We start from the raw sequence: 23,437 nt of genomic DNA on the forward strand, positions 1-23,437 counted from the left end.
GAGGCGGGGCCAAGTTGACTGCAGACAGAAGGTCCCTGTCCCCATACACCCAGGGGCTGGCCAGAGGTTCTGTGCTGACTGCCTTTTCCTGCCCACTGTACCAACAGGGAGACTGAGGCAAGTCTGAACTGGGAAAGCCCACCACTGTGGTTACAGAGCAAAACAAACTTCAACCCTGGTTTCCCGGGGCCACTGGCCTCACATGCCAAGTGAGCCTTGTCCCACAGGCGTGGGCACTGCTCTGTCCTGTTCTAAGCAAGCCTGCACCCTGGCAGATAAGGAAAGGCCAAAGCTTGTTCAACAGCTTGAGGTATTTGGGTTAGATGTTCGAGGAACTTCCCAGCAGTGAAAGTTGTGTGCTGCCGCAGGGCAAGTGTGAGCCTGGAGTGAGTGTGTGGAGGGGTGGACCCTGCCGGTCCTGGCTCTGGACATGAGGCTGCAAGGAGCTTACTCCGGCCTGACCCCTGCAAACCTCCCTCTTCATGTTTCTCTCTCGAACATGTGGCACTGAAATTTGGCTCCAGCCTGCAAGCAAGGCTGCTAGGAAACCCTGTTTGCATTGGCAACCTGGGGCTCTCCAAGAAAGCGGGGTGCTGAGATGGGAGATTGACAGGGAGGCGCTGAGGGAGGCCCCACCAGCTGCCTCTCCCCCACCCTCCCCCCCTGCTGGTTTCCTGGGGGGTCAGGAGCAAGTGCCAGGCACAGCCTGGCCGGGAGCAGGGCCAGAACGAGGAAGAGGAGAGGTTGGGGTTCCAGCCACACGAACAACGGTTGAGGGGGCGGGGCGTGTGAGTGCTGACGCTGGCAGGCATCCCTAGTGTCAGTGGGGAAACTGAGGCCAGCACAGGATGGGGGTCTGCGCTGCCTCACACCAGGCCCCAGCACGGGTGGCCTGAGGTCCTACAGCCAGCGGGGGGGTGGGCAGGTATCCAAGGGGCACCTCTTTCCCTCGGGAGCAGCAGGGGACTGACAAGCCAGCCTGACCCCGTAAGTCAGCCTGGTGGCCGGCAGAGTTCGGGTAGGAGCCATGCCACAGGAAGCCTTGCCCTGGCTTGGTCCTGGCCAGCTTCTCCACGCGGGGCCCCTGCCACCCCCGACAGCTTTGCGTCGCCGGCCCTCAAGGAGACCCCTCCAGCAGCCCCGGCTCCGGCCCTGACGGACGGGCCTGGCGCTGCCTGAGCCCCTGGGCTGCAGGCAGAGGGTCCCGGGCTGGTTTCTGAGCCAGGCATAGTCCTTGTTCTGCCACTTGCTTTCCAGTCAGAGGCTGTAGGCAGGTTTCGTCAGCTCTCTGCACCTGTTTTTTCCAGCTGCGAAATGGGGGTGCTGCCTGTGCCTCCCAGGCCAGGAGGAGTGAAGCAAGGGCCTGCCATAACGCCAGGTGTGGGACCCGTGAGCCCATGTGCCCATGGGCCTGGCACGAAGAAGCAGAAAAGACCCTGGGTGCAGGGCTAGGGGGCTCTGTCAGTGAGTCCTGAGGTGGGTGGGGCCCGTGAGTGGGGAACACATCCAGGGGAGGCGGGGGAAGCGGGGGCTAAGCAGCCTGTGAGCGGCAGCGGGAAGGCTGTAGGCGGAGACCCAGGCCCAGAGCCAGAAAGGCAGGGTTTTCCTGGCAGGACCCTCCATGCCCAGGTGGCTCTGTGTGCCCCGGCTGTGTTCCTGTGAGCCCAGCAGAGCGTGAGGGGCTGGGGTCCGCTTCCCAAGGCTGAGTTGGGGTAAATAGGAGGCTAGACGGCAGCTCCTATGAGGGGTGCAGCCAGGGAGGCCGGGGACTGCAGGGAGGCCTGAGTCCAGGGCACCCCGACTGGCTCGGGTCCAGGGCCCTGGCCATTGGCCATCCTGTCCCGGGCTGGGAGGCTGTGCTCAGGACCCTGCCCACCACCAGGTCCCAGGAGGCATCACGAAGAACCAAATGTTTCCCTGGCCAGTCTATTGTCCAGGCCAAGCACTGGGAGGGAGAGGGCTGGCTCTCCGAGCTGCTTCCGGACTTGAGGACCAGGTTGTCTGGCTGATAAGGAAGCGTGTGTGCATGTGTGTGTGTGTTCATGTATGTGTGTGTTCCTGGGATTTGCCAGCCCCTGTCAGTGCCCAGGGATGGTGGTGGTGGTGGGCTTGCCCAGTGTCTGTTCCTCTGTGCAGCAGGATATCCTGTGTGCCCCCAGAGCGTGGGTCCCAGGCCCCACCTAGCCTGGCCACCCCCTTCCCCCTGCGCGGCCCCCTGCTTTTCCCCCTTGAGCTCAGCTTGGCTTTACCATTGCCCACATTTCCTGGGGCTCCTTTGTGGAAGGAGGGTCATCTCTGGCCCCGAGCCTGTGGCTCCTTGTTGAGGCTGGGGGTGAGAGGGTGCGGGGGCCAGCCTGCCCGAGGCAGGACGCTCTGCTTCAAGGACAGGAAACCCAATTTGCTGACCCAAGGCAGCCTGGGCGACAGGAGGGACCTGGTGTCCCCCTCACTCCGCCTGGGCGTTTCCCTCTGTGGCCCTCCACCCAGCCTGGGGCCAGCCCTGCTCAAGGGTGTTCGGGTCTCAGCTGCTGTCACCTGCAGCAGGTGAGCCAGCCCGGTCCTCTGAGGCTGGGTCCCCTCCTCTGTGACACAGGAGATGCTGGGAGGCTGTGCCCAGCAGGAGCGGAGCTCAGGGATAGGTGGGATCTGCCAGAGACCCTGCAGCTGGGGCGCCGGGAGAAGCAGCCGGCCTGCCACCTCCGTGCCTGCGCATCCTCTCCCTCCTCTTCCCTGGTCTGCTGACCCTGGCCCCTTCCTTCCTGGACTTCATGGGGCCCCTGGACAGGTGGGCGGCCCCCTCGGCGGCCGGGATGCAGTCCTCACAGAGCCCCCATCGCTGCCCCAGGGGAGAGGGGGCTGCAGAGTCCCCAGGGCCACACTGTCCCCTCTCTCACCTCCTCCTTTACTACCTCAGAGTCCTTTAGGGACCTCCAGCAGGTCAGAGGGTCCCCCTCCCACCGAGGTCAATGTCTGCCCACCGTCCATTGGCCCGGGGGGAGGAGCTGGGACTGGGCTGCCTTGGGCTAGATGGTGCTTCCCCAGCCGTCTCCCAGTGTGGAGCGCTGGGTGGCTGGCCTGTGCCCTTGTACTGGGCAGGGCGATCAAAATTAATATAGATTAGTTGATTGCAGATCAATTGTAAATTAACTGTATTTAAATTTTTTTAAAAAAGGATTAGGCTCTGGATTCAGACACCTCTGGGCTGGGAGCCCAGCTCTGCACCTTGCTAGCTGTGTGATGTTGGGCAGCTTACTCCACCTCTCTGGGCCCCAGCTCCTGGTATAACGTGGGGAGCATTACGGGAGAAAGTGCAAATGTGCAGGACGAGGCCCAGCCTGCCTGTCTGCACTCCCTCAGGATGGCAGTTATTGCTATTTATATGTACCCGCTCCTTGAAGCCCTGTCTGGCAGCCCCCCTAAGTGAGTGTCTGCTCTGTTTCTAGAAAGGATTGAGGCCAAAGGGGTGAAGCACTGTGTCTAAAGCCCCAGATGGGGGACTTCCCGGCAGTCCAGTGGTTAGGACTCTGCACTTTCACTGCCAAGGGCTCAGGTTCCATCCTTCCTCAGGGGAACTGAGCCCGCACAAGCTGCTCAGTTCAGTCAAAATCAGGAACCATAGATGGAGGTGGTGGGATGCTCCAGGGCCCAAGTGGTCTCCATGCCCGAGCCCCCACCATTGTGCCTTCCTTCTCCAAAGTGCAGAGGGCAGAGCTCCCTGGATGAGGAGGTGTTCCAGCATTGGACTAGAGGAAGGGGAAGGCCCAGTACTGGTTTGGGGCAGGTTCCCTCTGTCCTCCGCCTTGGCCCGCCCTGCGCAGCACTGGAATTCCCACAACTCCTGCCACGTGACCCGCTCTGTCCCTGATGGGACTGTATGTGGAACAAGGCTGTTTTCCGGGAAACTGTGCTGTGGAGGAGAAGAGCCCGGGTTTCCAGGTCGGGAAAGTCCCGGGTCTGAAGCAATTCATCTTGCATCACCACCAAAAACTGCTGCCAGAAACTGCTGCCAAAAACTGCTGTGGAAAGTCTGACAGGCCTAATCCCACCCCCTACCCCACCTCCTGCCGCCTCAGTTTCCCTTTTTGCAGGGGTGGATCACCCTGTCTGCCTTGCAGGGCTGCTGCAGGGGCGAGTTGAAGCCGTGCTGTATGAGTCACGACTTGGTGTATTTACTCTTGGGTGGTGGGGCAGGCCCTGTTGTTATGGGTCACCCCAGTTACCAAGGAGGCCCGTTCCCCTCTGCTCCCCTTTCCCAGCCCTGCCCCACTCCCTTCCTTAGGGTCAGCTGCGTTCTCCTCCACCCGTCCGGGCCTGGCTTCCCCGACAATCAAGGCGCCGGGGCGGGTGCTGCCTCTCTGGATGGTGGCGGTGCCCAGTGCCTGGTGAGCTGAGTTCCAGGCTGTTGACCATGGGGGCATTTTAAACCTCTCTGAGCTAGTTATGTGAAATGAGGAAAATAGCACCCCTCCTGGAAGGCAGTGGGGAAGTGATGGGATGGGCACTCAGGAAGGGCTCAGGAAATGGAAGCTTCTGTGGTGGTTTCCTCACCCCAGTTGGGGAGCAGGAAGGGTGTGGGTGCAGTGGAGCTGTGAAGCTGGAGTTTCCTGTCTGAGCTGCTATGTGACCTCAGACAGGCCTGCGCCTCCTTGGGCCACTTGTCCCTCCAACCTGGGAAAGGGCTTGAGGGGGCACTGTGGTTTCTGTAGACCTGAGCCCCCCAAGGTCATAACTGGTGCCTGGCCCTGCCTGCCTCGTGGTCCCAGCGGGAGCAGCCCTGTTTCTGCTCATCACATTCCTCTGGGACCCCAAGCCACAGGAGTCGAGAGAAGAGCCGAGCAGAACGGAGGATGGGGCTGGGCCGGATTCCTGCCTCAGCCCAGCCCCTAGCGCCCTGTGACTGTTCTCGACCTCAGTTCTCACTCTGTGCAATGGACCAGCAGCCGAGCTCTGCCCCCACCCTCAGGGTCCCAGGGGAGGTGGCCCCAGACAGGAGCAAAGAGGCCGGCAAGAAGAAGAAGAATTGGAAAGACCGGGTCACCAACTTCTTCACCAAAGGGAGGAAGAAGAAGGGTCAGCCCAGCTTAGCAGAGGCTGAGGGTGAGCCTGAGTCCAGTCCACAGCCGCCTGCCCAGGTGCCTACAGGTAGGTAGGAGCCCCCTCCCCAGGCGGGCAGTGTGTGGGCAGGATGCGGGCTCATTTGAGTGGAGGCCCCGCTCAGCCAGGACAGAGGGGGCAGGGCACGTGGGTGTCGGAGGTCCTCCCCTCCTTGCTTTCACCTGCTGCCTCCTGATCTCAGGATGTGAGCCAGGTGTACCCTGCCTGGGCTGGGACACCCCGCATGTTTTGGGGGTCTCGGCCCCTGGGAGGTGACCGGGGCGGAAGGCAGGTCTCAGAACCCTGGGACGCGCTAACGCCGTGTTCTGGCCGCAGTGGAGGAGCTCAAGGCCGACCTGGAGCGCGGGCGGCTGGAGGCGGCGGGGCCGCTGCTGGCGCTGGAGCTGGAGCTGCAGGAGGCCTCGCCGGGCCTCGCGAGCGCGGAGGAGCTGGTGCGGCGCCAGAGCGAGGTGGAGGCGCTGTACGCGCTGCTGCGCGACCAGGTGCTAGGGCTGCTGCGCCGGCCGCTGGAAGCGGCGCCCGAGCGGCTGCGCCAGGCGCTGGCCGTGCTGGCCGAGCAGGAGCGCCGGGACCGCGCGGCGGCGGCGGCGGGGCCCCCGGGGTGCCCGGGGCTGGCGGCCACGCGGCCCCGAGGCTGGCTGCAGCTGTGGCGGGACGGCGTGGCGCAGGCGGCCGCGGAGCGCCTGAGCCGGCGGCCGGCCGCGGACGCCGAGGGCCGCACGGAGGCCGAGCGCGCCTTCCTGCACATGGGCCGCACCATGAAGGAGGACCTGGAGGCCGTGGTGGAGCGCCTCAAGCCGCTCTCCCCCGCCGACTTCCGCGTGGTGGCCGCCTACGCCGAGAGCTACCACGCGGAATTCGCGGCCCAGCTGGCGGCCCTGACGCAGTCGGAGCTGTGCCCGCGAGACACCTACATGCTGCTGCTCTGGGTGCAGAACCTCTACCCCAAGTGAGCAGGGGCGCGGGGTGCCGGGCGGCGTTCCCTGGGCGGGCAGGGCCTGGGTGTCACCAAGTGAGGGAGTCCGCTGGGAAAACGGCCCAGGCGGGCCTGGAATCAAAGGGGCAGGGCCTCCGCTGGGCCTGCTTTGCCCCGGGAATCCTTAGTCTCTCTGGCCTTAGCCGCATCCCACAGTTGGGGAAACTGAGGCACAGAGAATGGGGGCTAGGACCTCATCTTTCTTTCCTGAGTTTCCAGTCTGGGTTAGGGGGTGAAGCCGCCTGTGATCAAGACTCAAGAAGGGCTGTGGCCAGGAGCAGGGGCCCTGACCTGGCCTGGGTCAGCCCAGGAAGCCAGCTCGGAGGAGGAGGTGCAGGATTCTACATGCCGCAGGAGGCAGGGGCTCTGCTCTGGGGCCACTGACAGTCTAACAGAAGTAAGGGAGTGAGGCAGAGGGGAGCGAGGACAGGCCGGGAGAGGGAGAGGCGGGGTGGTGTTCCCAGCAAAGGGAGCAGCCCTGCATGGCCCAAGGCTGAGCTGGGGAGGCCTTCTGGGAGCAGTGTGGTTCAATACCCAGCAGGCCGAGGGAGCACTCCCAGGCAGGATGGGGGGCACTGGGCCTGTTGGGGAAATCCCCACTGTGCAGGGTGTCCCCCAGTGGCAGAGCTGAGTTCTGGCCACCGAGGCCTGGAGCTCTCAGTTTGGGAGGGGCCTGGTGCTGCCATGGAGAATCCCCGGTACCAACTGGATTCAGATCCAGGCATCCCCTGATACACCCAGACCCCATGCATCCCTGAGCATGTTGCTGCCAGTATCTTGGCTTTCTCTGCCCACCGAAGCTGCATAAGAAAATCCGGAGACAGAGGCAAGAACACAGCAGGCTCCTGCCTCCAGAACTGTGTCCCTGGCTCCATGAGGAGCCTAGGGGATCCTCTAGCTGGGGGCTCGCAGTGTGTGGTTGGAGATGAACAGAGGCGTAAGGATCCTGCGTGCTTCTCCTCACGCTGTTTCAAAACCAGTCAGCAGGCTGGCGTTGGGTAGCCTGGTAATTTGGGGCTGGCAGTCTGCTGGCCCAGCTGTTGGGTCCATTGTCTTTTGTGGACTGTAGTGAGACGTTCTTTCTATAATGCAGAGGAGAGAAAAACTCAGAGAGGTGGTTTGCAGAGAGGGTGCTGTGAAGTTGAGCCCCTGATACAGAATGTTTTGAGGGGACTATAGGTGCAGCATGTAATTCTCAAATGAGGTTTAATCTTTTGATAAAGAAACTTAGTTACAGATGGCAGATCAGGAACAGGTCAAGAACTGGAGGAAAAAACCAGCACGACACCTGTTTTTTCTTCTTTTTTCCCTTATTTTAGTGCAACAAGCCTGTCTGTCATTCATACAAGCTGGGTGGGGAGAGACTTAAACTGCAGTGTGGATCGATTCAGGGGTTCTGGTAGGGGCTGGCCCCGGCCTGTAGCATAAAGCCTGCAGGAAGCCTGGAGATGTAGACCGTGTGAGCGATGTCTGAGGCTCTCAGGGATGTCAGTGGTCTCGGTTGGTGCTGGTGGGTCAGCCTCTAGCAGGGGCCCAAGGAAGGACCAGGTGAGGGTGGTGGATGAGGAGTCAAGGAGGGCAGGGAAGCTGGCCCAGGGCAGGGGATGCCGGAGAGTCCTGCCAGGCAGGCCGGTTCCTTCTTGTTGGTCCTGACTCACCAGGAAGTGCCGGGCCTTTCCCCTCTTCCTCTCCACCTTCCTGTCCCAGTGCCCTCTGTGGCTTTAACCTGGGCCCCCCTCAGGTCAGTGCAGAGGGACGCTGAGCCCTGAGACGGGGAGACCAGGGTAGCTCCGAGGAGGCTTGTGTGGCCAGAAGTCTGGGGAGCAAAGGGACACAGCGCATCCAGGCGGGTGGGGCAGGGGTGCGGGCAGCAGAAAGGGCTATTCTTGAGCCTCCGGGCAGACAAAGGCCCTAAGGAAGTGCCAGGGCTGGGCAGTCCCCAGGGCGCTCGGGGACCCAGTGGAAGCTGCACAAGGATGGGTGGATATGCCTCCATCCAGGATGAGGTTGGGGAGGGGCAGACAGCCCCTCCTGCTGGGACTAGCCCTCTGGGGGCAGCAGAGCCGGTGGGGGGCATGGGGGAAGGCAGGGCAGGGCTGGTGGGATGCAATGGGAGCACCGTGGGGGATGGTGGGAAGGAGACAGAGGGTGAGAAGGGGAGGGGGAGCCCTTGGAGCAGGGCCATCAGACTGGAAATGCGGTTCTGCCGGCCGCAGGGGAAGGGGGGACTGCCGGAGGCAAGGCAGGGGGCCCGGGAGGAGGGTCATTTGGTGTGCCAGGCGGGAGATGGGGGCTGGGCCGTGGGGTGCCTCTGGCCGGGTGGCTCGAGGCTGATGGGTTTCGGGAGCATAACCTGGAGTAAGAGTGGACGCGGGGAGAGAGTGAACGGACGCAGGGTGATCCGGTGTTCGGGGCCTGGATGGAAACGAGATGGAGAGGCAGGGCTGGGAGGCACTGGAGGGAAGGCAACTGAGCTGTGCAGGGCTCTGGCCAGGACGGGGGGACAGCTCTGGTTTTCCTCACCCCAGCCCCTCTGCCCACAGCGACATCCTCAACAGCCCCAAGCTGTCGCCCGAGCTGCAGGGAGTCAGACTGGGGACCCTCCTGCCCCCGACCCAGATCCGGCTGCTAGAGGCCACGTTCCTCTCCAACGAGGTGGTGAGTCCAGGGCCAGTTCTGGGAGGGGCTGAGGGGGGCCGGGCAGACAGGACGGGTGGTCAGGGAGCTTGACAGTGTCGCCCACCTGGGTTTCAAGCTACCCAGAGCGGGCCCCTCCTCCTCCCCAGGCCATTGTGAGGAAGTGGATGGCCCGAGCTCTGGAGCTGGAGTCAGAGCGCTGGACCAAGGATGAGGCCCCACAGAGGCTGGACGGCCGCTGCCACAGTGAGCTGGCCATCGACATCATCCAGGTAGCACCCACTGCCCTGCCCGCACTGGCCTCATCCCTGTGGGCAGACGCGCCTGCCACTGAGCACACACCCCCTTGCTCCATGTCTTACCAGCGCCCACCCCTGCCCCAGCCCTAGAGCAGGCGGGCTTCTGCTCAGTTTCACCCCCCACACCCACCCCTGCAGATCATTTCCCAGGGCCAGGACAAGGCTGAGAGCATCACCCTGGACCTGGGCACACAGATAAAGCCCTTCTTGTTGGAAGAGCTGGCCAGGTTCCTCAGGAGGTGGGTAAGGGGCATGCATGCCTGGAGCAGGGCTGGGGGCTGAGGGGTCCCTGCCGCCCCCTCTCTCAGAGCCCCAGCCCCTCCCTTGGGCCCCAGGTGGGGGTCTTAGCTAGACCAGCGCCCCCTCCCGGCCACTAGGGTGTCTGTTATTATGAGCAGGAGTCCTTTTCCCCCTTGTACCACCCACCTGGGTTCTGAGAGCCTCAGGTCATCTGACCACCCCCCCTCACCCCCGACCCCGCTCAGCAAAGCCCCAGGAAGAGCAGCCTCCAACTGCAAAGATGCCCCGCAAGGGACTGAGGCCCTGGCCCCCCTTCAGGGGATGCCCCCGGTCTGCGCCCCGAGTTCTCTTGGCTGCCCACCTCCCCACTTCTGCCTGCAGCTCTAGAGGGTCCTGGGGCTCTGCAGCGCCCTCTCCAGGAGCTCTGCAGGGGCCCTGGCCGCGCCGGGCTGAGGGTGTGAAGCCCGTTCCGGGATGCCTACTGCGCCCGCCGTGTGCCGCGGGGGCCCGCGTGTGGAGCGGAGGCTGGCCGGGCGGCTGCGAGGCTGCCCTTGTCCCAGTGTTTGTGCTGCTCCTACGTGTGCCCTTTCCCTTCCACCAGCTACCAGCGCGCCTTTGATGACTTTCTGGAGCGATGCAGACAGCTGCGAAATTACAGGGCCAATGTCATCGCTAACATCAACAACTGCCTCCCTTTCCGGTAAGGGCCCTGGGCAGTGGGGGGAGTGACTGCGGCTGCCTGCCTGCGTTGGTCGGGGGCGGGGGCGGGGGCGGGGTGGGGGGGCCGGGAGGGGGTGGGGGTGCAGAGGGACGGGCCGGGGGCAGGTGCGTGGGATGGGGGAGGGCGGAGGAGCAGCCTAAGCAGCGATGTTGAATTAAAATGAGCAGGGTGGAGAGGAAATGCCCGGGCTTACAGGGCAACAGCAAGCATTTGTCTAGTGCTGGTGGGTCAGGCGCTCTCGCAAAGGGTTTCATTTATGCTGTTAGCAACCTTGTTAAGCAGATACAGTGACTGTGTCCATTGAACCATGAGCACCCTGACTATGGAGAGGCTGAGCCACTTGTCCTCAGTTAGAACAGGATGTGGTGTTAGGCGGGTGTTAGGTGGGAAGGCTGGGTCCCGCCTAGGGAGCCTGGATGGAGTGCCTTGGTCTTGCTCCCACTGGGATAGAGGAGCCAGGGAGGGTTCTAGAGCGATGGTTTAGGGAGATTCGCCTGGGGCTCCCGGGCTTTCTGGGTTTAGGGCTGCAGACTGGCGTGACCTCCCTACCTCCTGTGCTTCCAGGACGTCCGTGGAGCAGCAGTGGCAGACAAGGCCAGACCTCCGGAGCTCCCTGCTGAGGCCCCTGAATGCGCTCCAGAGCCGTGGCTTTGATACCCTGCTCCAGAGCCTGTTTGGGGACCTGAAGGTAGTCCAGTCTCCTGCCCCATGGCATGTGCTGAGTCTAGTGCTGGGGGGCCTGTGGGAGGGCCTGGGAGGGTGGGATGAGGGGGTGGGCGGCAGAAGTGAAGACCTGACTTGAGGAGGTGCGGCACGGGGCAGCTGCAGGGAGGCTGGTGGCCCCTGTGATGGGGCCATGGCCCGCCCTTAACGTCACCCCCTACTTCAGCCTCGGGCTTGGCCTCACAGGGCCACTTAGGGCCCTGGGGTGCAGACGAGAAGCCTCAGCGCCCCTCCCTGTTTGGACTCCACCTAGTCCTAAGTTTGCCTGTAGTTTCCCCTGACGTCCCCAGGCCCTTGTGCCAGACCCTGCCTCCCAGCCGGGACGCTCAGAGCCTCTGGCGGCTCCCGCCACTTCTGCAGGGGCCAGGGCATCCCCAGAAACCCTTAGTGCCTGTACTGCAGGATGAGGCGGGGTCCTAAGGGAGGAAGAGGGGGCACTCCTGCCTGCCATCCGGGGGAGCCCCCTTCACCCCAGTGCCCCGCGGCTCAGGGTAGCCAGGCGGTGACCCTGGACAACTCTGGATGACTCGGCAGGGTCATCATCATCATAGGCCCAGCCAAACACCAGGCTTTGTTTACGCAGAAATTTATTTATTTAAGGAGGAGGATGGTGGAGAAGACCTCAGGGCAGGCAGATGGCAGTCTCGGCTTTTCAGCCTTGGAGAAGGGGACGCAGACCCGGCCTCCACTTCCTGCTGGAGCGCCTGGGGAGTCTTTAATATAACCCGACGCCTGTCCCGGCCCCGTGTGTGTCTGTGCACGCGTGTCTACTGGGCAGGCCCTTCCTCTGCTGGGTGTGGCCACACAGCCTGACTCTCTCTCTCAGCCGCTGTTCAAGAGGTTCATGCAGCCCCGCTGGGATGCCCCCCAGCAGACCCTGGAGGAAATCCTCTCCATCGTGGACAAGAGGATGCCCGAGTTCTCAGAGCTGCAGGACTGCTTCCAGGAGGTGAGGGGGTGCTGGGCTGCCAGTGGGAGGACACGCAGGCAGGCGTGTGTGTGGGCACACCCGGATGCGCTTTTTCGCTCTAGCATCCGCCCCTCCCTGGACCTGGCCTTCAGGGAGGTGGTGGGTTCCCATGGCCCTGCCCGCTCGCCCACCCAGGAGCTGCTGGAGGCGGTCCACCTGCACCTGGTGAAGGAGTACATCACCCGCCTCTGCAAGCGGCGCCTGGTCCTCAAGACAGCGGAGCAGCAGCAGCAGCTGGCGGGGCTCGTCCAGGCCAATGCCCAGCACATCCAGCAATTCTGCGCCCAGAATGTAAGCCCCCGCCCACCCCCCATCCTCCCATTGTGGTGGGCTGCCCTCCTGCTCCAAGGTCTTCATGGGTAGGATAGCCCCTCTGGGCCTCTCCAAACCTGATGAGGTCTGACCCGAGCCTCTCTGGGCCCCTGGGCGCACTTCCGGGCAGGGCCAGCCTCTCTCAACAAGCCTGTGCCCGCAGGGCTCCCGGGCCACCTGGCTGCACCACGCCCTCCCCATGCTTGCCGAGATCATTCGCCTGCAAGACCCCAGTGCCATCAAGATCGAGGTGGCCATGTACGCCATCTTGTACCCTGACTTCAGGTGAGAACCGGGGCCTGCAGGACCCGGGGAAGGCAGCCTGGTCCTGTGGTTCCCCGCTGCGGTTGGAGCCTTGCGGGGGGGTGCAGAGTGACTCCCTGAGGATGGGCAGAGCGCAGATAGATACTGGCCACTGTGCCCAGATCTTTACAGTGGCTGTTCACTCGGTCCTCGCTGCCGCCTGCTGGGGCTGACATTCTTCGTCTCCGTCGTCCAGATGGGACCTGGGGGGTGTGAGGAATGTGTCCAGGGTAACGCGCTGGTCAGTCGTAGAGCCGAAATAACAAAGCCAGGCATCCGGCTCCACACCGCATGAGCCTTTCCTTCAGAGGGGGATCCGAGACCAGAGGGACCAGGGACCTGCTGGAGGCCGTGGCACATCCGTAGTGAAGCTGGGGTCCGCCGGTCAGCCTAGGGGTCCTCCGAGGCTTGACCTGTGTCCTGGGGCCTCTGTTCTAGAGTGGAGGCTCAATCCCTGACTGCCTGAGGATCTGGTGAGCCAGGGCAGCAGTCTCTGTGGGTTGAGGCCTCTGGTGTGGTCGGCCTGTCCCAGCATAGCCTGGTCCAGCTGCTGGCTGATCTGGTCCACCTGTTCAGCCACCCATCCAGTTACAGACTCACCCGTCCATCTACCCATCATACAGGCCCCTGCTTACCCATCTGGCCGCCCATCTAGCTATCCAGCCATCTGGTCACGCACTCATCTACCCATCTGTCCGTCCTTCCATCTATCCATCCATCCACCCATCTAGTCATCCACCTGCCCCCCTAGCATCTGTCCATTCACGGATCCTTGTATCCACCCAGCCTGCCAACAGTTATCAAGTGGTCTCCTACTAGCTACCGGCTCTGTTTAGGCACCAAGATGCAAGGAGGTACAAGGCACACCAGGCCTTCTGACAGACAGACAGTCAGATGAGGGTTAGCAATGATGAGGTCATCTGGTGAAGGAGTACTATTTGCAAGTTTTAAAGATTGTTTAACCAAGGTTGTGAGTGGCGGGAGGTGCTGACTTTAGAGCTCGAAAATCCTCTCTGGGGAGGTGACTTGTTCTAAATTTTACTGTTTACTTTTGGCTGTGCTGGGTGTTTGCTGCTGCGTGAGCTTTTCTCTAGTTGCTGCAAGTGGGGACTGCTCTCGAGTTGCAGTGCCCGGGCTTCTCATGGTAGTAACTTCTCTCATTGCGGAGCGCGGACTTGAGGGCTCATGAGCACAGGCTCAGTAGCTGTGGTCCATGGGCTTAGCTGCTTGGTGGTATTTGGGATCTTCCCAGATCAGGGGTGGAACCCATGTCTCCTGTACTGGCAGATGGCTTCTTGATGGGAGGTGACATGTTAGCTAAGTGCTAAGGGGTGAGAAGGAGCTGGTTACCTCAAGGGCCTGGGGACGAGCATTCTGGGAGGAACAGCCAGTGCAAAGGCCGGACTGGACAGGAGCTTGGCACCCTCTGGCGCCACTGTGGCCCGTGCCGCTGGAGGGCAGTGGGTTAAGCAGAGCGGGGCATGCTCATGGGCAGGGGTGTTGGCTGCCCATGAAGCCCAGGAGTCTGGGGAGCTGGGAAGGGATGTGAACAGGGGTGTTGGTGAGCAGGCCGGAGTGATGGGACCCTCTCTTTGCCAGCAAAGACCACCTGAGTGCCATCCTGGCCATCAAGGGGAACCTGTCCAGCAGTGACACCAAGAGCATCAGGAGCGTTCTGGACAGCAACACGGGGGCACACGAGCCCTCCAAGGCTCTATTTTCGCTTATAAAGGTTGGTTATCTTTTCCCGTGTCCTAACCTCCTTAGGAGCGCCTGGCGAGCATGGGACACCACTCTGTTTAGGGGCTGTCAGACCAGCACCAGCGTCACAGCCCCAGGCGGCCCCTCCGGGTGTTGTGCCTTCTGCTGCTGCTGCTGCCCAGGCCTGGCCAAGGAGTGGGCCCCTGAGCCCCTGGAACTGGAACAGCTGTGTCCTGATGACCCCTCCTGTGGGGCAGGAGCCGTTGAGGGAAGCTCTGTGGATGAGAGTGGAGCTTGCATGCCCTGAAGGAGGGGTCAGGAGGGTGTGTGGCTCGGGGACCCAGCTCCGGGATCACCGCCTGTCCGCGAGGTCCTGCCACACCTGCCTGAGGACCACCCTGCTCAGGCTGGGTCTCCGGCCTCCCCAGCTCCTGAGCAGGCCCAAGCCTCACCCCTCCTGCCTGCTCTGGTCCAGGGCTGTGTCGAGCCGGCCTCAGCCTGAGTAGAGCAGAAGGAAGAGCTGGAGGAGAAAGGGGAAGATGAGCTCCTGTCTGGGAAGGTGGGGGGGACTCGAAAAGGGCCTGTGGGAGGACAGGGCAAGTGGGGCAAAGCCAGTGTCCGAGCCCCCGACCCCTCTCATTCCCCTCGGTGTCCCCTGAGGATGGGCCTGGGATGGCCAGGACCTGCTGGGTTTTCTCCGGCTCTGCCTCCCCTGACAAGGGGCCGACCCAGGGATGCCTCTATGGGTCCTCCCCTGGAAGTCAGGCTGAGGTCGGGGCAGGGCCATCTTGACCTCTGACCCCTTGGCTCTGGGTCAGTTCCCTGTTGCCAATATAACAAACTTCCACAGCTTGGAAGCCTAAAACAAGTACTTGCTTTCAGTTCTGGAGGTCAGCAGTCTGACGTGGGTGTGGTGGGCTGAGGCAGGCGGTTCCTCTGGAAGCTCTGGCAAGGAAGTTCCTTGCTTTTTCCAGTTTTTAGAGGCCAGCCTCCCAAGTTTCTTGGCTCGTGGCCCCCTTCCATTTCCAAAACCAGCAACGGCCTGTCAAATCCTTTTTGCATCTCAGCCTTCTCCTCCTACCTCCCTCCTCCAGTTTAAGGCCCCGGTGGTGACTTTTAACACACCAGACAATGACCTTTGACCTACCCAGGCACTCCAGGATCCTCTTCTGATGTTAAGGTCAGCTGATTATTAATTCCACCTGACAACCTTAATTCCTCTGCCGTGGAAACTAACATAGTCAGCGGCCCAGGGATTCGGATGTGAGCATCTTTATGGGGTGGACATTATTTTGCCCATCACAGCCTTCACCCTGTGGAGTGCCTTATCCTCCCCAGGAAAGCAAAGGTTCACTCACCCTCCTTGGCCTGGGGCAGTTGAGACGAAGGCGTGACCCACCCCGCCTGTGCCTGCGGGAACGCCCCTCTGTGACTGGGTTTGTAGCCGGCTCTCTTGGACTTGTTCCCCTCTTTCCAGGTACTGTGGCCAGAAATTGGCCCGTGTAAATGGTTCACGAAGGCCTTTGTACATTTGTAGAAGTTTGCAGGTTTGATGTTATTATTGTATGATAGTATGCTTTTGTATGTTTTTTTAAGAACAAACTCTTGGTTTTCATAGCTTAATATAAAGCTGATTTCAAAACTGGCTGTGGAGTGATTTCTCTTGGGAGAGGCTTTCTCAGCCTCTTGGGGTCTGGCAGACTCTGTCCTCCAGCGCCTCCTGCCCACCTCTCACTGTGAGCGTGACCTTTGGGAGGGTCTGCTGTGGGCCAAGGCCCCTCACTCCACCCTTCAGTTTCCTCACCTGGAGGTGGTGATCACGAACCTGTCTGACTTCCCCCACAGTCCTTTACAGAAGAGGGGGACAGCGACATTTCAGCTCCATGCATCCGGCCCAGTGGGAACTGGCTCTCGTATTCCTAGAACTGACCTCAAAGGGCCCAGCTGTGATCACAGCTGGCCCCAGCTCTCCTCCACACCCCCATCCTGGCCCAGGATTTAGAGAAGGGCAGAGTCCCTGGGAGGCAAAGGGGAACCTTGGTGAACTCATTCCAGAGAGCTGGAGGCTTGTCTGGGTGGGGGCGGGGGAGGGATGACTATGCCGACGGTGGGCGGAGTCTGGGGTCCAGCTGGAAAGGCCTGGACATCAGCGGCTGGAGCCTGAGGGAAGGCCGTTTGGGATGAGATTCGGGTAGGATGGACCCACTGATCGTGGGGAGCACCCAGGGGAGGGTGAGGGACAGGCAACCCCAGGCTGAGCTCCGAGTGTGGGCCCTGGGCAGGTTGGAGCCTCGGGGTAGGGGGTGGCAGCCGAGTTCCCCCTGAGGAGCATGGGAGGAGAAGGCAGGGGGAGGGGAGAGCTCATGGAAGCTGAGGACCAGGGGGAAATTTTCTGATCCAGGCAGATATTCATGGACCAAAGAGAATGGATTTGGGCCCCAAAATGCAGAGGGCGCTGAGATGCACCCCCCCAGCCTCCCTGAAGCAGGGTGGGCCAGGGTCCAAGGAGAACAGAGGCGGTCAGAGGCGGGGCCCTGGGGTCGGGGAGCGGGCCAGGTGGACTCCATGCTGGCGCTGTGGGGGGCGCCATCCATGCTGTCCCTGTAGGAGGGGGAGAGCTGCTAAGGTCCCGCGGGGTCACCAGCTCGGGCCCCTCCACCAAGGGCTCTGCATCAGTAACTTCCTGGTCACAGAAGGAAAATTCCTTTAAGGGAAGGATTCGCCCCAGAGGCGAGGAGTGGGTCGCTGGGCAGAGGGGACAGAGGGCAGGTCGCCCCGGCCCCATCCAGGCTCCTGTGAACTGGCAGGGAGGCCACAGTCAGCGGTGGGACAAGCGTGGATGGGACCCTCCAACCCCGCCCAGTCCCTGCAGGGGGGCAGTGGGGAGTGTGGCCCGGGCTCTCCCTGAAGGGCTCACATCCCTGGGGGGCCCGGAAGGAACAGGGAGCAAGTTAATAAACAGTCCAGGTTCAAGTGCGGGGCAGATGGCGTGGGGTGATGCAGCGGTTATGGGGGTGGGGCAGTCCCGCTGTGGCCACTGCGGTACTCACTGGGGGGCGGGGGCTTTTGGAGGGGGCACACGCATGTGCGCAGAGCGGGGAGGGGCAGTGCCCGAAGGGAAACAGCCTAGGACCGGGGAAGGGCTCGGGATTTAGGGAAAGAAAGAGCTCAAGGCAGGGTTGGCCAGGAGTGGGGAGTCAAGCAAGCCCCCCCCGAAGCCGCAGGCTGGCGCCGAGGGGGCCTTGGTTGGGGCTGGGCGTTGGGGTCCACTCACTCCACTCACTCACTGTAAAGTGGAGAGCACTAGGGACTTTGGAGAGGCCGTTTGCTGTGATTGTGACTCGGAAAGAACTCTGGCTGCTGTAGGCAGAGCGGGGGTGCCGCAGGGAGGCCAGGGCGCCCTCGAGGAGTGCCAGGGTGCCCAGGGAGAGGCCTGGTCTGTGAGGGCTGAGACGGGGAGGTGAGGCTGGCCCAGGGCAGGAAGGCAGGGGAAGCCTCATTCCCATCCCGACGGGGACCGCGGGGCCTCCTGGCAGCCAGGGGAGTCCTGGGGGGAAGGCTGGGGTTTCTGGTTTGAAAGATGTGCAGGAAGGGAGGGTGGCTCATTAGGCTGCCCTGATCTCCCGGATCTTCCCTGGTGGTCCAGTGGCGAAGACTCAGAGCTTCTGCTGTGGGGTCATGGGTTTGGGGTCCCTTGGGTCACGGGTTTGGTCCCTGGTCATTTTTTGACCACACGGCATGGTCAAAAAATTAAAAATATTTAAAAAGAATAGACTGCCAAACCCCAAGTGTGTGGGTGACGACAGTGTCTGGTGAGGCTGACAGTCACCAGGAGCCCCCCCACAGCTACTCTGGGAGTGGGATGCCACAGCTCCTCCCGGAGGCCACTCAGCAAGATCAGTGTCCGCCCCCCCCACTTCATATTGAAGTCCCGATGCCCAGTACCCGAGAAAGTGACCTCATTTGGAGACACCATCTTTACAGAGGTAATCAGCTAAAATAAGGTCATTAGGGTGGGTCCTAGTCCAATATGACTGCTGATGTTACATCAGTAGAAAGGTGAGGGACTTTTCTCATGGTCCAGTGGTTGAGAATATGCCTTCCAATGCAGGGGACGTGGGTTCGATCCCTGGACCGGGAACTAGGATCCCACATGCTGTGGAGCAACTAAGCCCCACACAGTGCAACTAAATAACCTGCATGCTGCAACTGAGACCCAGCACAGCCAAAAGTACATCAATATGTACATTTTAAGAGAGAGCTGGAAACACACACACATACACGGAGAACGCCATGTGAAGATGAGAGCAGAGATTGGGGCGATGCTCCTGCAAGCCCGGGAACACCAAAGGCCCCCAGGGAGGCTCCAGAAGCGAGGCGAGAAGCACGAACAGATTTCTTGCCAGCACTCAGAAGGAGCACCCTCCCAGCAACTCAGTCCTGGACTTCTGGCCTCCAGAACTGTGAGACACATACTTCTGTTGTTCACCCAGTTTGTGGCACTTTGTTAAGGAAGCTGGAGCAAACTATGACAGAGGTTGATGACAAGTACACAGACCTTAGTCCTCTCACCTGATTAACGAATCGCTTCCGAAGCGGATGCCCTTTGATAAGCTTTCACACGGGGGACAGATCTCTGTCTGCACCCACTTTGAGAGGTGGTCCATCTACTCACTTCTTCCCCAGCTTTCTTGTCAGAAACTCCCAATTCTCTTTGGTGTCCTCCAGCCAAAGTGTTAGCCACTGTCTAAATTAGAGTAAATCCATCTCTCTGGCCATCTCTCCCTCTACACATAGTCGACAGCCAAGCACGTTGCTCCGAGCTCTGCAGCCTGGGTGGAGGCTCCTTCACCAGCACCCTTCAGGGTCACTGCTGAGTGGGGCCGCAGTGCACTTCCAGGGAGAACCAGGGTATCGACAGACCCGCAGACAATCAGGCTTGAGTGTTTCTTACTCAACAGCCCAAGAGGCCTCAGGCATAGGCTGAGAGAAGGGAGGCGAGGCGATGCAACTGGAATTGGTGTTGGAGTCACTTTCTACTCTTATTACTGGGTTGGCCAAAAAGTTCATTTGTAACATCTTCTAGGAAAACCCAACGAACTTTTTGGCCAATCCAATGCTTGTGCCTCCTGGGCCTGCCTGAGCTTGAGTCTTTCATTCAGACCATGCGATGATGGAAAAGCTACTGGACACATCAAACCTTCTGGCTTAGTGGGTCAAACAACACTTAGCTCATGATGGGAAACTCATGCTGAGTGGTCACTGGATGTCCATGGATGGGGATTCACTCTCCACTGAATCCAAATGCACACCAGCAGTTTCTCAGAAGGAAAATAGTTAGCTGAAGAAGAGAGGGGAGGGTTGCTCCAGAGATCTGGCTGTGCTTTTCCTAAGGATGCTGTCATGGGTATTTTGAGCATCACTGGATCTGCCGGATTATAGGTGGTAATCTCCACAACAGGTACAGCGGCTTGTGTGGAAGAGTGGCCTCCACCTGCAGAGCCTTCCCTTGCTCTGGTCTCTTCTTGAAACTGGCTACCAACAGGGAAATCTGAAGATGGGTCATCTCACAGCACACCAAGATGTGTTGCTTCCAAAGTCTAAAAAGACCTACCAAGAATTTGCCTCCTTTTTTTCATGAAAGTGAAAGTCATTCAGTCGTGCCCAACTCTTTGTGACCGCATGGACTATACAGTCCTGGAATTCCCCAGGCCAGAATACTGGAGTGGATGGGCTTTCCCTTCTCCAAGGGATCTTCCCAACCCAGGGATCAAACCCAGGGCTCCATATTGCAGGCAGATTCTTTACTAGCTGAGCCACAAGGGAAGCCCTTTTTTCATGGTAGCTGGTAAAACATGCAGCAATTTCCCTTTCATCTTAGAGGGGATGTTTTAAAAATCTCCATACCAAATAACTCCCAGAAATTTAAAATCACAGGCCCCTAAATTTTTTTGGTGGGGGAGGGGTTATCACGCATCCTATAGTTCACATGTATCTTATTAATGTATCTGAAGTACTTCCTATTTCCTGTTTATCAGATCTAATCAGCATGATGTCATCAATGGGTCGACCAGTTGTAATGTTCAGTTGAATAAGATCAATTCATAGAGATGAAAAATACAATGGTGGTTGTGAGGGGCTAAGATGAGGAGGGCATGGGGAGTTATTATTTAATGGGAACTGAGTTTCAGTTTTGCAAGAGGAAAAAAATTCTCAAGATAGTTGGTGGTGATGGTTGCATAACAGCATAAATATATTCAGTGCTACTAAACAGTATACGTAAAATTAGTTAAAATGGGACATTTTATGTTATGCATACATTACCACAATGTAAAAAAGAATTTCTTTCTGCAAAAAGTAAGCTAAGCATAGATTAAAACAGAAAATTTTTGTGTTTTTGTGTGACTGTATTTTAAAAAGTCAGTGTGTTAAGACCTTGATACTATCAAGAGCAGACAAAAGATTAGCAGCGTGGCCTTCCCCTGAACATTTTTAGAAATGCAGAATGCCTGCCTTAGACTTTCTGGATTAGAATTCATAAAGGAAGAATTCCTAGGTGACTCACATGCAAATTAAATGTTTTCCTCAGCTTTTAAAAAAGCACCCGTTACAAATAATAAGAAAGATAGTAGAGATCTCAGTGGAATACACTGTGGCAGAGAGCAGGAGAATTTACATAGTTTAGAGGCAAGATTGTTAAGGTCCTGCCAGGTAAAAGCGAACTGTTTCTGACGGTCCCTGATAATTAGTACAGAGAAGAAGACAATGACGAGTCTAATAGTCACATGCCTAGTGCCAGGGCCGTTGTGATTTGTCCCAGCAAACCTGCTACATCTGGGACAGCAGATACAAGTGGAGTCACCGCCTGATTCCATTTCTCACAGTTCAGAGTCCCTCTCCCAGATCCATCCAACATCTGCGCAGGCTAAGCTGGCTAGTCAGGTGTGTGGGAACGTAATAGGCATTCCCATTCCTGCTTCTTTCAAGTCTTCATGGTGGCAGTAATCTTTGCAGTTGCCCAGGGACACAATCAGGGGTAGGACCAGGATCAAACAGTGAAGCACCAGGACACAAACTTTAAAGAGGTGCTCATCTCAGGATCACGCAAATACCAAGCCTGCACATGAAATTGGTGCCCTAGGTGCCTCACTCCTTAGATGACACTCACTCCCAGGGTCACATGAGAAAAGTGTTGGGAATTAAGACATGCACCCACGATTGGTGTGACTGTAACTTAGCACAAAATTTCTCAAGGACATTTGAATATTTATTTTTAAAAATGTAATTCCATGGTTTCAAAATTATCTTGTAACTTCCTCACCAAATTTGTTCTGTCCTGTGAAATTTTTAAGTTTCAATTTATATTTTTACCAGGTCAGCAAGGCAACTATCGTTCAAAAGTCAAATAACAGTTCTAAGCTCAAGTCAATTCTCTGTCCCCTGCTACGTGCCTTCCCCCCCCCACCCCCCCACCACAGGCAGCCTCTTTCACTCTACCTGTGAATTCTGGTCCTCCTCCTTGATTTTTAGTTTTAAGCATTCTCTACTGAGTTGCTGTCATATAGGTCTTAAACAATTCTTTTCAAACTTGTTACTAGGCTTTTCATGGTTTTAGCCAATATTGTGAATCAGACCTTTTCCTATAAAAAATTATCTTATAAGGTCCTGGGCAAAAAGTGTTAATCTAAGGAATTTTGTACAGACATTTGTTTTCTAATCAGTGAGTTTATCAGATTGTGTCATTTGTTCTAAAGGGCTTTCAGTTTCTTTGATTTTCTGAGTGAACAATCCTGTCATTTGGGGACATCATACATGTATATGTGCATTGCATAATCTCTGTACAAAATACACCTTGGAGAAGATTCCGGGAAGATGATAGAAGAAGAACAAGAACTCTGTCTCCCCCCCTAGACAACAATCACATGGATGGAGTTTCTGATGCAATTATTTTGGAACTCTGGAGTCTGTTGAAGGTTTGCAAGTTCTTTGCAAGTTCTGGAATATTTGGATGATAAATTTTGGTTGGTGATTAGTTTTGGGCAATTTCAGCTCTTAGCACAGTAGCGGCTACCCATCCTCCTCTCCCAGCCGTTTGGCAGCTAGCTATTTATATGTTCTTGGAGCAGCCTGCACATAGCATGTGGGAGCTTAGGTGGGCAAAAAGGACTCTGCCTTCCAAATACTGGGCACCTGCACTCTCATCACTGGTGCTGTGTCTGATCACAGAGGTGCACAAAGCGGTGGCAGCCATTGTGGCTGCACGCGTCCCTCTCCAGCTGCAGGACCCGCCCCCCCTAGGACCCGCCCCCCCAGGACCCGCCCCCGCCAGGACCCGCCCCCGCCAGGACCCGCCCCCGCTAGGACCCGCCCCCGCTAGCTGAAGCGGCTCGCGGAGGACTCAAAGAGCCATTGCCCTTCCCACCTTCATTTTTCGCTTTTTCCATTTTTAGGAGCCTGAACTGCATAGTTGGGGGAACTTCGGAAGTGACAGCACATACCCAGGAAAGACTCACAAAGATATTATATTCACACCTCAGGCTAATCCTCTGCACAGAGACAGCCTGCAACAATAAAAGTAAAAACAATAACAAAACCCAGAAAACCCTGGGGAAGGAGGAAAATCTGATTTCCAGAGTAACTACATTATGATTGGAAATGCCCACTGTACAACCAAAAAATCGCAAGACATAGAAAGAAACAGGAACATACGGCCCATTCACAGGAGAAAAGTAACCAACAGAAACTATTTCTGTAAAAGACCTGATGGCAGATAAACTCGACCAAGACTTTAAAACAATTATCTTAAAGAAGCTCAAAGACAGGAAGATGCGAAGAAAGTCAAGGAAACAATGCGGGAACAAAATGAAAATATCAGTAAAGAGAAAACCTAAAAAGAACTCCCTCCTCCCCAAAATTCTGGAGCTGAAAAGTACAATTTGTTGTTGTTCAGCTGCTAAGTCAGGTCCAGCTCTTTGCAACCCCATGGACTACAGCAGGCCAGGCTTCCCTGTCCTTCACTATCTCCCAGAGTTTGCTCAGATTCATGTCCAATGAGTCAGTGATGCCATCCAACCATCTCATCCTGTCATTCCTTGCTCTTCCTGCCTTCAATCTTTCCCAGCAGCAGGGTCTTTGCCAGTGAGTTGGCTCTTCACATTGAGTGGTTGAAGTATGGGAGCTTCAGCCTCAGCATCAGTCCTTCCAATGAATATTCAGGGTTGATTTCCTTAGGAGTGACTGGTTTGACCTTGCTGTCCAAGGCACTCTCAAGAGTCTTCTCTAGCATCACAATGTAAAAACATCAATTCTTTGGCACCCAGCCTTCTTTATGGTCCACTTCTCACATCTGTACATGACTATTGAAAAAACCATAACTTAACTATACGGACCTTTGTCTGCACAGTGATGTCTCTGGTTTTTAATACACTGTCTAGGTTTGC

The 23,437-nt window shown here is 58.1% G+C and overlaps 1 protein-coding gene across 2 annotated transcripts; it reads left to right on the plus strand.

Annotated features, from left to right (window-relative positions):
- LOC106501899 (tumor necrosis factor alpha-induced protein 2) lies at positions 3,175-15,639 on the plus strand. Of its 2 annotated transcripts, none has more exons than XM_018066049.1 (11): positions 3,175-5,142; positions 5,431-6,064; positions 8,635-8,749; positions 8,878-9,000; positions 9,166-9,266; positions 9,869-9,967; positions 10,553-10,676; positions 11,538-11,660; positions 11,817-11,972; positions 12,157-12,278; positions 13,896-15,639. In XM_018066049.1, the coding sequence occupies exons 1-11, from the start codon at positions 4,848-4,850 to the stop codon at positions 14,302-14,304; spliced, it is 2,301 nt and encodes a 766-aa protein (XP_017921538.1). In that variant the 5' UTR covers positions 3,175-4,847; the 3' UTR covers positions 14,305-15,639. The 2 variants fall into 2 exon arrangements, with proteins under 2 accessions (XP_017921538.1, XP_017921539.1); XM_018066050.1 differs by having other exon boundaries at positions 14,064-15,639.

Source organism: Capra hircus, chromosome 21, assembly GCF_001704415.2.
Source record: "Capra hircus breed San Clemente chromosome 21, ASM170441v1, whole genome shotgun sequence".
Taxonomy (NCBI): domain Eukaryota; kingdom Metazoa; phylum Chordata; class Mammalia; order Artiodactyla; family Bovidae; genus Capra; species Capra hircus.